Source organism: Calypte anna, chromosome 15 (assembly GCF_003957555.1).
Source record: "Calypte anna isolate BGI_N300 chromosome 15, bCalAnn1_v1.p, whole genome shotgun sequence".
Taxonomy (NCBI): domain Eukaryota; kingdom Metazoa; phylum Chordata; class Aves; order Apodiformes; family Trochilidae; genus Calypte; species Calypte anna.
In genome coordinates, this window is record NC_044261.1 from 9,271,899 (window position 1) to 9,284,884 (window position 12,986).

The 12,986-nt window shown below is 43.6% G+C and overlaps 1 protein-coding gene across 5 annotated transcripts in view; it reads right to left on the minus strand.

The window, feature by feature from the left end:
* ADORA2A (adenosine A2a receptor) overlaps positions 1-12,986 on the minus strand; it is a 28,154-nt gene that overhangs the window by 9,139 nt on the left and 6,029 nt on the right. For 2 of the 5 annotated variants that reach the window (XM_030460655.1, XM_030460654.1), the window contains exons 2-4: positions 4,474-4,568; positions 4,135-4,195; positions 3,079-3,984 (exon numbers count right to left, since the gene is read on the minus strand). In XM_030460655.1, coding sequence (XP_030316515.1) covers positions 3,079-3,428 — 350 coding nt within the window. In that variant the 5' untranslated portion in view covers positions 3,429-3,984; positions 4,135-4,195; positions 4,474-4,568. Of the gene's footprint in view, positions 1-3,078; positions 3,985-4,134; positions 4,196-4,473; positions 4,569-12,986 lie in introns of those variants that run through there. The other 3 variants (XM_030460657.1, XM_030460658.1, XM_030460656.1) reach the window with 3 other exon arrangements.

Genomic DNA, 12,986 nt, shown 5'->3' on the forward strand with positions numbered 1-12,986 from the left:
TCTATTCAGGCTTTGTGTTCATCCCCCCCTGTTCTTCCTAACCCAGACTCTGAGAAGCCAGTTCTTCATATCCAGCTCTCCTGGCCTCTGGCAGAAAAGTATCCCAAAGCCACCTCAGAGCTGCGGTTTCAATCACCACGTATGGGATAAACCTGTGTTCCAAGCAACACGGAGCTGCACCTTAGTAACACTTCCCCAGAGAAGCATCTCAGCAGCTGAGGCAGTCAGTCATTTCCAAAGCAACCTTCATCAGAGGAAAAGCTCTGCAAGTTACTGCAGTTGGCACTGTGTGACCTGCGTAAGTATTTATGCCACAGGTGAATACCTGAATCCAGCACACAGAGCAAGCAGTAACCTGAGAAAACTTTTCCGTTTGGCTGCAGGAAGAAAAACTTCTTTTCTCTTTCCAGTGCATCAGAGCTACCTGTCTTTCACCACGGGAGTATCTTTACCACAACAGCCTGCACAAGAACACGAGGCTGGGCACTGTGCCCAGGGAGCATTTGCTGGCACCAAAGAGCCTGGAAAGTGGCAATTGTTCTTGGCCCGTGACTTCAGCCTCAGCCTGGCAGCCAGTTTTGTTTAGAACACCCAGGGGTTTTATATCAGGGAGCACAGGTTTTCAGGTACCTGCCATGTCAGAGCCACAGTGCAGTTATTATCCTAGACCTAACAATGGGCCCAGCTCATTTCCTTAGGAGTGTTCCATTTGTATAAAGCCTGGCAGGATTCAGCAAAGTGTTTGAGAACTATTGGAAAGTTTATAAAATTTTACACCACGTTTTAATTCTTTGTAAGGTAGGACCCAGAAGACTTTTTCAAATTAGGTTTTATGTGTTTTGAATTTTACCTATAGATGTCTTTTCTTTCTGCATTTTTTTAGGGAACAGTCTTTTATCCACAGAAAAATCATTCCAAAGGCAACCCTAATTATGTAGTGAGGTGTCCAAGCCCAAGCAGTATCAGAAATATATCCCACTCTTCTGCTTCCTTAATACTGACAGTTTATTTGTATGGGAATAGACATCCACATATGTACTGACTGAGAAGTACTGTTATCTTCTTTAGAAAAAATCAGACATGAAATAGTAAAAAAGAAAAAGAAGTAGAAGAACTAGGCTTGGCCCTTTTTGGTTTCACAAGAGTGAAGGAAGTCTGATTTATTATTTTTTACAAGCATTCCTACAATGAATATTAGGAAATTCTGGTGTTATATTTCTTGTCCCCTGAGAAGAAGAGGCTTTCCCAGGCATTAAAGAATGGGGTGAAAATACTGCATTTTTAGTGGCAGAACTTTCCTTCCAATGGTTGGACACATTTGTGTGACAAGCAATTATTAGAAAAAGGAAAAACCATGAGGCTGTGAGCAGTCTGAATCATATTACATTTCCCTCTTCAGCTATTCAGCTTTTGCTTTCTCAGTGTGTCTGAGGCTATAAATCTAATGCTTGTTCATCCATAAATTCTTAGAGGGAAACAAAATTGACAACCTTTTCACTCCTACTGTAAAAGGACAAGCCAGTAGAGGACAAGGAGGGGGACCAGCCCATGGATCTACCTGCAGGTTTCTGCATCCAATCAAGTCCACTGTTCCTGGGGTAGCAGAGGGTGTGTTCTGTTTTTTCAAAAACAAAATAGTGAAACTGGTACAGTGCCCAGCACTAATGAAGTCTGATTTTTCTAAAAGACTCCTTACCTTGGTTATTCCAGGAAATTAAATTTTCAGGATAATATAGTTATAATGATACCCCCTTAAAATGGGCAGAAATCCAGATTTTTAAAACCCTTTTCCTGGCAAGTCATCCTCTAGCTATAAGAGAGCTTAAACTGTCACCAAGAGTCTTAAGAGTTACAAGCATCCTCAAAGGCAGTCCTTCTCAAAATACTTTCAGAGGCAACCTCCTGAGGGCTACTCTACATATGTTACTTTGTACCATTAGGTCTATAAACTGAAACCATTTATCTGTAGAACTGTAGAAAAGTGGAGACAATCCAGTTTATAGATAACAATAGAGTTTTCTCTGCAATGGAATAGATATTCCTTACAACTACATCAAAAGTAGAGGCTGTAACTGGTATGATTATAGGTTTGCAAACCATCAATTAAGGGTAATGTTACAGCAGCACAAGCTTGCTGAGACAAGGCTTCAGGAAAGAATGTACTGCACTGGCCCACATGGAAAGGTAATCTCCACAGCTGTAAGGAAAAGAATGCTTTCTATTTTTGAGTTGGAGGTTTGTGATAATCAACCTAAGTGCTGGATGACCAAAGTATTCACAAGAGACAAAACTAAACTGCACAGGTTAGCACAAGTGATTTAAGCTCAACAGGAGTAAAGATGTCCAAAACCTCAAACTTGAGAGCACAGCAATCAGAAATTGTTCCATTTTTGCAGCTACATTTCTTGTCCAGCAGGACAGGATACAAGTCCTTCCATTCCTGAGAGCATGCTGCCTCCTCCTAAGGACAGGATGGGAAGGAAGGAGACTCCTACACTCTGCCCACACTGGCCTCTCCTTGGGCTTCCTCTACATCTTTTGAGATTTCTGAAAGACTGGGAAGCAGTGTCACAAAGCATTCAAACCCACCCCACAGAACACAACGCTGCTCCATGCCCATGGTCAAATCCCCTTCAATGTGCTTCTGGAAGACTGAACTGAGGAGCAGCCCTTCTGTGTGGCAAAACTTCCCTTTGTCCCACATCAGCCTTGCTGGTTGCTCACAATGTAGCACCTTGTCATATTCAGCTTTCAAGCTCTAATATTTAAACACCCTTTTGGTTACCACACGATCCTGTCTAAATATGGAAGAGCAGCTCCTAGGTAGCACTGTGGCAATGCCATGGACACACACACAGTATGAGGACAAAGAAATGGAAATAGAAGTGACCAGAACATCCATCTGTGAAAGCAGCCTTCAAGACCTAGGAAAACTTTTTTCCAAATTACAAGGTAAATAATTGCTGCTGCTCATTGATCTTTCCCTTCCTTGATTCATCTCCAGATGTGCTGTTCTCACTGATCCTCACCCCTCACTGCCCCAGCCCCCCTCCATCCCCCAGCCCAGCCCCTGCTCACCTGAGGGGGATGCGGATTGCAATGATTCTGTCAATGGCGATGGCGAGGAGGCTGAAGATTGAACTCTGAGTCAAGACCAGGACGAAGCAGGCAATGAAAAGGCAGCCATAGAAGAAGGCACAGAAGCCAGTGCTGATAGTGATGGCAAAGGGGATTGCCAGCACACCCACGGCAATGTCAGCAGCAGCCAGGGACACCACAAAATAGTTGGTGACGTTCTGCAAGTTGCTATTCAGATAAACTGCCCAGCAGACCAGGATGTTGCCCAGGATGGCCAGCACCGCGATGACCAGCTCCAGAACGATGTAAGCTATGTCTGAAAGGAAGTCTTCTTTCCCATGTACTAGCATGGTGAGAGTGACCAGGCCAGTGTGAGAACGTGCCAGAAAAGCTCAGCGTTCATATCTGCAGAGCACTGAACAGCCAAGACACCTCAAAGTTGTCTGGAGTCTGAAGAGCACTCAGCTGCCAGCTGATGAAGGTTGTTCACACACACTTTTCTCCCCAAAGCTGCTCAAGATCTTTATAGTAGACGTCAAGAAAAAAACAAAACAAAAAAAACCACCACAAACCCAGGGCTTGTGAACTCCAGCGAAGTGGATTAACCAGATGCACAATAATTCAAACTCCAGCAGACAACTGGAGAGAAGAATGTCTCAAGTACATTGCTCCACAGGCCACGAAGTCCAGCAGGCAATACAACCCAGAGAGTGTACGGTATGGCAGCATCACATCAGCTGTGACTTTTTGTTTCCTGTTGACACTCACATTGCTAGTCATGGCTTCCTGTCATGTACATACCTACTAGCAACATCCTCTGTTTCTCTTTTTCACAGTTTCTCCTTAGGACTTGGAAAACATTCTCATCAGCTGAAGCAAACATTCAAATTCTTCCCTTGTAGTTTCCTTTAAAAAAAAAAAACAAACAAAAACCAAACACTAAGTAATCAGCTCTCCAGAGGGGATAGAAAAATCAAAATCTCATTAAAGTGGCACATTAAATTGATAATGGATATTAAACAGACCTAAAAGCATATATCATTGGCAAAAACTCACATTTTGTCTATCCTGAAAGCTGCAGGGCCCAACTCAAGGTTCAGGAAGGCAGTATTTCACACTGGTGATGAGAAACAAGGGACGTTTTGTTTTTGAGGCTACCAACTGAGCTGGCACTTCAGCAGCTGCTCAATGGTCTGCCCTGAAACATGAGAACCCCACTAATTATGCCTTGGCAAGTGCTGTGGCTGCACAGAGGAAAGGTGGAGGAGCCTTTTTACATACACCTGTCTCTCTCTGATCATAAACACAAAACTTGAGTCATCACGTGCTGCCCACCCTCATGTACTTTGCCACAAAACCATGTTGCACTAATAAGCTCTCTGGGATTACACAAACCTTAATTCATAAGAGGGTTATGTCACTGGCATGTGTGGTCACCACTCTTGCCATATCCAGTCTCTCCAAGTGCACAGATACTGGAACATCATCAGCTGTAGGGAGAATAGTTCAAGGTACATCAGACAGTGACATCTTTGAGGACTTCCCTGCTCAGCATGCACACTCTGCACACATCTCTGCAGGTTCCCCTCTTGCAACAACATGGGTTTTGTTCACATAAATCTTTATCCTATAAGCAAACCAGTTACCTGCATTGTCAAGAGTGTTTGTTGCATCTGCAGATTCAAGTCAGCTTTCTTTTTTAACTACAACCAGCCAGAAACACATCCACCACGAAACACCTCTCCCAGAAACAACACAGGCACAACGCCAACATCATCTCTCAAGTACACATCCCTGTTCCTGCAGTATGATGTACACAAATCTTGGACTAAAGTTGGCACCATCTGGAAGGAAACATCATCCCATCATCCCTAGAGCTGCCATTCTGTTTGAACAGACTCACATCACCTGCATGCCTCACTCACACACTCATCTTGCAGGTCACCTCATTCCTCTGCTTTCAGACAGGGGTGCATTTCACCACAGCTTCAGCTAAAAATACAGCAATGGAGAATACAGTTCCCTAAGATTTGTGCCACTATCAAGAGATGATTGTTTGCTGCCCTTCCCTCTCACCGAGTGGGTTTTAAACAATATTTAGCAAGTAATATTTTCTCATTAATTTAAGAAAATAGCCATTTGAAACATCAGAGAGCCAAGTCAGGGAGAGACACAGCAATAACTGATAAATCACTTGGTCTCTGGTCAATATTGGATGCAAGATGAATCTCTAAATCAAAAGATTCTAGAGACTTAATTCACCGTTGATCTGGTGTGGTCCAACCAAGCAGAGTTTCATGCCTTCACAGTTCACTCTGTTTTCAAGTCAGAAACCTAATTTCTCAGGATAAAATAAAAGAGTAAAGACAGTGGTAATAAAAGAAAATATGATTAGCTTGTGATTCACATTTGATCTCAGGAATATAATCGAATTTAAGACCTTTCATTGATTTAGACCTCTATTGCTAATGCTGCATTTGAAAGGAAAGTGAATGATTCTTGGTGGTTTGGATGTGCTTCAAAAACTGATTTTTTTCTCCACCTTCAGCAATCTCATTTATGTGTTTTGTTTGATTTGTGTGGAAGAAATCAACAGAAGAGATTAGTTTCTGAACTATTAAGAGGAAGATAAAGATCATCCATTTAATCTTTTCTAAAGAACAAAAACCCCCAAGGCAGCTCTGTATTGTCTATCTTCCTTTAGCAAAAAGCTCTGTTTTCCACTGACCTCTTGAAGATTGCTTCTACTTTCTTGAATTTCAGGGATGTTGGTGATACACTCCTACACCACTCTGCTAGCACCTGATGGTCCATTACAAATCCCAATAGGTTTGTTTCAAAGCAGTGATACTGAAAACTACCTGCCCTCCCCCAGCCTGACTACCAGGGAAGGGGATTAGATTAATATAAGATATAAATAAATAAAATCTGGGGGAGAGAAAACACAAAGGACAGCATGAAAAATAAACAACTCTTCGGTACCTTGTTTCCCATCCTCTTGCACAAACAGTGGTGTGTATTGTCAACCCAAGCACTAGCCATTTACTCCAAAGCAGTGTGTGAGATATTACATCCAGAAGAGGACAGCATGTCCTTCTACCCCTCTCTGATCCCAGATGGGCTGGAAAACACTCAGGGAGTTCTGCAAAGCCAGCAAAACTCAGAAGAGAAACGATCAGAGCTGAGCAGGTGTCCCAGCCATGACAAAACAACATTTTCTGTCTGCTTCAGTGGTGGTGCTTCTGTGGTAGCCACAGACATGAGAAAAAGCAATTAGCCACACAACCCCAGCACATCAGAGGCCTCACCTGCTGCTTACAGAAGGTGCCACAGCCTGGGAGGTTCCCCTGTTCAACTGAAACTCACCCATCCCACCTCTTCATCTCCGGCAGTGTCAGCCTGCTATAGCTTTTACCCAATACCTCAACAAGATTTTAATTGTGGCAGTATTTGCCACTTGCTTTAAAACAGGAGCAGGCACAGTCTTTCTGCTCACGCAGCTAGAAATTTACTGTGTAGGGATAAAATGAAATACAAACCACCTCGAGAAGACAACATATCCAGAGGCAATGCAAAATTTATTAGAGACTCATCTACCTCATGCAAGACCTAAAGATTCGGCAACCAGGTCTGACAAGCCAAAATTAATTAACAACCTGCTTTACTCACTGGGGAAGTGTATATTTAACAGCTCAGGCCCTTGAGGGATCAATATTGCAAGCTTCTTGAAGTTTAAGAAAAATAATCTGTATGACACAACCTGCAGGACAGCTACAATTAGTATTTCTTCTTAAGTCCTTGTTTTATTTTGTTAATTGCATTAATTCTTTCTTGATACCCTGGGCTATGTTCTGGCCTTTCCCCATTATTAAATAAACCTTTCTTGCCACTCACAAACCTGTAAAGCTGTTGCTCTGTTCATTTTTAGTGACTTGGAACACTCTGTTCTCTCTCATATTTCAGCCCCAATGAAAAACTGCTCCTTGAAAATTCAATAAAGCATCTGAACAGCACGTTCCCATGAAGCAATTCACCACTGGAGCCTAAGCAAGCTTTTGTTTGGCATCTCCAGTCAGCTTTGGACTAAGGTGTTGCCCCTTTTCTCTCCTGAGGGCCAAAAGCATCGAGGTGAGCCCATGGGCACTGTTTGCTTCAAACCACCCACCTCACACAGCTCATTCCCTGCTCTTGGGCCCCGTCAAGAATCCCACTTTGGGACACCCGTGCTCTGTCCCACTGGCACAGAGAAGACTCTGCTCTGTGTGCCAGGCTGACACTGTCTGTGACACTTCAGCCTGACAGCTCCTCTCAGACATCAGCAAAATCTCCAGGGGATCAGCAGCCCTCAGGGCACTCAAAAGAGAGTCTGTGGGCACATAGGTGACAGGCTGCAGCTTCCCCAGGCTCCCAGAGGACTGGTTTCTCCTTGTCTGTTTCAGGAGGGGGGAAGCAAGGCAGCAGGTAGCTTCTGAGGCTATAGGGAAGTCTTCATCAAGGCTCATTCCACAGGTCAGCATCTCCTTCTGACAACATGACCCTTCCCAGGTAAACCATGTACAGATTACCTCACTCCCTTAGGGAAAACCCTGGAATTCACACATGGCTATATGCAGAAAACTGGTGCTGCTAAAAATCATTTGTTTCCTACTTTCCAAAGCCTGGAGGGGGAGATGCTTGTCAGCTTTTATCCTCTCTTTGAAATCTCTCTAGCTCAGAAGAGAATCTCCCTATCTTTTAAATCAAGGTCTCTAAGAAATCTTGTCTCTCCCCATTTCTTACCAAGTCACAATGAAGTGAGCCAGTGTGCTCACAGGCAGATCACAAATTTGCAAAACAACTCGGGCTGTAAAACAACAAAACCAGCTGTCCTTTTGGGGAAAAGGATAGGGAAGGCAGCAGTAGCACTGCTCTGCATTGCTCAACAGTTTCCTTTCTCAAGTTTGGTGTTTTATGACTCCCTCACATAGAGCAGCTTCCCCATGCCCATGACTGCTCACATAGAACCTGTGTGCCAGAAGCCATCAGGGAGCAGCTTCCCTCCTCCTGCCAAGGATGAAGAGATGAAGCTGGGTGGGGCAAGAAAGAGAGGAGGAGGGAGGCATCACCCATCTAACTAAGATACTTTTCCTGTTCCCCGAGTTGCTTTATTATTGGCTGCAGCTAAATGATCTTTTAGGTCATCTGCTTACTGTAATAGGAGGAAATTAAATATTAATAATAGACTATTTCCCTATAGACTGCTCTTTGTTAACAAAAGATACAAGTGAAACAAAGCAGGCAAAATTATCAGCACACTATGTTGGTGTACCTTGATTTTCAGTTCTCTGGAGCACTTGCAGTTTCCCTCTGCCTTCCCTGGAGTTACAGATTCCCACTGTCCTGCACAACTCTCCGTGTGGACACCCATACAAGTGTCCTACACAGTGGTACCTGGAAATCCTTGTTCCCTAAAGGGGCTCCACAGGGTAGTTTGACCCTTCCACATCATTGTTTCAGACTTCAGTCACAACATTACCTGAGGGAGTCATGCAAAAAATTGCAGGGCAAGGATCTTCTGAAGCACAGAAGATTTGGAGAGGAAAGTCTCCCTCCAGTGTAAACCCTACAGTGAGGTAACAAGGTGTTTGGGTTGGCTTTGCAAATTCTCCAGAAATACCGAGTGAAATAAGGGCTTCAGCTTTCCTAAACTTGGTGTCATTCCCTCTCACAGGAGAGCAGTAGCCCTCAAAAACATCACTCCATGCTCCAGAAAGGCAAAAGAAATGGCTTTTTAGAGATCTGTACTAGAGACACTCATACTGCTGCAGCAGTAACAGAAAGAAAGAGCATCATAAAACCATGTCCTTCAAGCTTATCCCCTATCTCTCTTCTCCTGTCTTCTCCCCATCTAAAAATCACAGAACAAAAGCACCCCACAAGTGAAACCCCACTGCACAACTAGCAAATGTTGTAACACAGATGGGCTGGCTGAGAGGAATGGCTAATGCAAAACCAATATTTCAGCTTTGCCTCTTGGCCTCCAAGGGCTAGAAGTGGATTAATTTTTATTGCAGTGGCGGAAAAGAAGACGAGAACAAAAGACATTTGACCATTTTTTTTTCCCTAAGTGGATGTTATAAATGTTTAAAAGCAAGAAAAAAACCCCACAGTAATTATTCCCATTCTAATGGTCACAAAAAGCCAGAGAGGGCAAAACTAAGTAAAGCTGAATGACCAGCAGTTAAATAAGCCAGATCAAACAAACAAACAAAAGGGAAACGGTTCCCCTGTGCTCATGAGAATGAAGTCTCACTGGGCAGCAGGCATCATGATATATTGCCAAAAGGCACAGAAACATGTTGGATTTTTGAGCAAACCACTTGTGTCCAGGACTAATGATGCTGATTTCCCTACAGTGGCATTTCCAAAAATAAAAATAGAGCATCTGGATGAACTTTCATAAGACAGACATGTAAAAAAGCATAATTAAAATAATGTACCATATCCAGAACCAAAGTTACTACTGCCAATATAATCCACAATGTCTCTGAGGATCCAGTTTTCCTTTCCTGTGTGAGGGAAGGACTCAAAGGAAATTTTGCCTCCCCACAGCCTTAGTAAAGCCAGCTGTGTTCATACATAAGGAGCACTCCCTTCAAGAATAGAGTAGGAGAAATGAAGAAACAGGATATCAAGAGGTGTCCCACTGAGGAATACAGGCTAGGGAGGAATCTGCTCTGAAAATGTTTATCATATTGCTGATGCATTCATTTTGGCATATTTTAAAATAGGGGAGTAGACTCTCTCCAGATGTGACTTCACCTCTCATTTGTATATGAAGTTTGCAGGCAGGCAGTCGAGAATTGGGTACATCTGTTTGTTTTTCTGTTTTTATCCAGTTGTTCCCAAACCCTATTTGCCTTCTACAGAGGTTTGTTCTCCACCAGGGCTGTTGAGCTCTGCTCCCTCTCCTCTGAGCACTGTCTGCAGCCTGTAAGCACCATTTGCCTGAGCTCTGCCAGTGAAACAAAACCTCACTCAACTCCAGTACAGGGAGTGCTGTGGTACCAGGTCAACCAGCATCCTCTCCTCTACAGCAGAAGGAATATATCTTTTTCTATCTCTCTCTATGTAGCCTAAAATTATTCCCCAGCTGTCCTTTCCTACCCCCATGAGGCATTGTACAATTTGAACAGAGATGAGCAAATTCTACCTGCCTGTGAGCCAAAGCAAAGTTATCTCCCTGCATTAGCTCATCTGTGGCCCACACACTGACCTCTCTCAGCAAGGTTTATTACTGAGGACTCACCATGGAGCTCCCATCATAGCCCAAGTCATTTGACCCACAGCCACCCACAGGATGAAAATCCTCCATCCTAACACTGCTCATCATGTCCTTCCTCCCCAACTCTCTCCCTTCTGTTATCAATTTAAGCAGTGACACAGCACCAGCATTCAGCCTCAGCTCCACAGAGCCTGTCCCACTGCCCGGGCAGCTGAACACCCCCAGAGTTCTCCCATCCTCTGCACTGCCAACCCCTGAGTGTCACATTCACTGCTGGCTCAGTCTCAGGGATTGAGCACGTGCTCCCTGTATCTTGCAATACCAGCTGGTTTTCCCCCAACACAAGAAACCCTGTTTCCTCCCATGGCACAGGGTGTGTCCTGGCCCCTTGCACGCCCAGCATATGTTTTACTCAACTCATTTCACCTCAGCTTGTCAGTTAGAGACCAGTGAAAAAGCATTTAGACAGAGTGACAATGCTGGTGTTGTGTGCTTAGCCCAAAACCCACAAGAACAAATCTTCTGCCTTCTTGGTTTCTCTCCAGCAACTTGCCTTCTGCCATTTTATACCCTGCCTTGCTAATGCTTATTTGCCATCACACCTCACCATCTTGTTAGTGTTTCTGTCTCTGTTTCAAAGCTATTAAAGGCATTTTTAGGATTCTTCCACCCTCTGTGGATAAGGAAGGGTTGATGCTCTGATGCTGTCTAAAGGCCACATGCTCTTACTTTGTCCCTCTCTCTTCTCTTTGCTATGACTTGCACCATCCTTCTGTCACTCTTGCAAAGTGATTTGTGTTTCACTGTCAGTCAGCCACACCCATACAACCCTTTCCAGAGGTACTCAAAGTGACTGTTGTGGGTTTTTAATCCCAAAACCATGATTATAACCCCAATTATTAAGAACTTTCCTGTGGCACTGCTTACTGATCCCAAAGCCTCAATGTTTAGCTGGTGCTCTGAGGACTCTAACAAAGTCCTTCCAGCATTTCCTAAGCCCTGGGTGGTGTGATGAAAGCACATCTGCTGCAACCTCTGACTGCTGGGGCTGGAGGCACTGATGTGCTGGGGTGGAGACAGCATGGGACTGCTGGAGAAAATGACATTTATAGTCACTGGTTTCTCCCCTTATACACCAAATCATTGCACTGAAGAACCAGTAGCCATTCATAAGCCACTTTAAAAAATGTTTTGCTGGACTTGGTAGCTGTTGATGAGTTAGTGTGCTTGTCTAGAGGAAGCAGGATGGCAAGGAAAGCAGCAGCAGGCACCCTGCTACACCAGAGGCACCTCTGTGACACTTGGGAAACAGCCCTTTTCTCCTCTGAAAACTTAAGGTATTTTACAATTTTTGCACAATAAGAGTTCATAAAAAACTCCAGCTGTAAAGAAACTTACAATAATTTCCTAAATGTATGACACGATCCTCACACCTTGCTGTATAAGTGCAAACCAAAGAAGACTCCCAAGGCTGATTTCTTAGGGACTGGAGCACTGGACTTCAAATACAACAGATGTTAGTTAAAGAGATGGATCCCAGGAAGATACCCAGAAGACATCCCCAAGACTTTAGGAGAGTTTCTCCCAGGTGGACTCTGTCCATCTCTTGCCTGCTGTAATCATACAGCTAGGATGCACTGTGGCTACATGGAGGAAAGCAAGATTTCATTTTAGGAATGGAGTGAAAAAGACAAAAAAATCTGTCAATGAATTGCTTTTCCAGTCTGCAGCCCATGAGTACAGCTTCTTAACCTTTCTATATCCTGCAAGAGCTGACACCATACAGCTGTACCAGAGAAAAATAATTGCATAATTATACAGAATCTGCCAAAATTACCATAACCCATGCTTTAACAAAAAATAAATCATCATGGTCAAGCAGAGCAAGCTCTGTATTTATCAGCATTTACCAAGACACAGGATGACATAAACCAAAAGATTTTAGGTGTTTTTTAGGTGTCAGACAAAGTTAGGTGCCTCAGTTGTAACACATTCAGCTAAAAAGGCCTGATTTCTGGGAGTGAAGCACTTTTTGGAATGAGGGTATTTTAAGAAATCCCTAACCAGGTAGCCATTAGCACAGGTCATTTTTTTACCAAAAAATTCAGGCTGTAGAACATGTAAGAAACATTTTTCTGCACATGCTCCAGAAACTGTAGTGCTGCTGGTGCCAGCCCAAGTCAGTCTGATGTTATTTTCCATCATCCCATTGAAGCTGGGCACTGATCTGTGGATTGGACGTATGTGGAAACTGTAATTATTCAAATCTATTTCAATCAGGTGCCTCTCTTCTGAAGATTATATTAAAGAGCCACACACTCCAGAGCTGTCGTTTATCCTGGGAAATGTTTCCTATGGAAAATCCTAGTCTGTGCCCAAGTATATGAATCTCACACTGATCCCAAAGTTGTTATCACCACAGAATATGGCATTTAACAGCCTATTGCTCTTAACTCCCAAGCCTCAATGACTGATTCACACCAGGATCTGACAATCCTGTCCTGGGGAAGCCTCAAAACCCAAAGTGATAGGTCAAGTTGTAAAGGACTTTCCCAGTACAAGAAGGGGGATGTATAACAGAGCAACATTACAGAACAGGAAAAAAGAGTAGATCAGTATACGATCTGAAAAGAAACCAGAATAT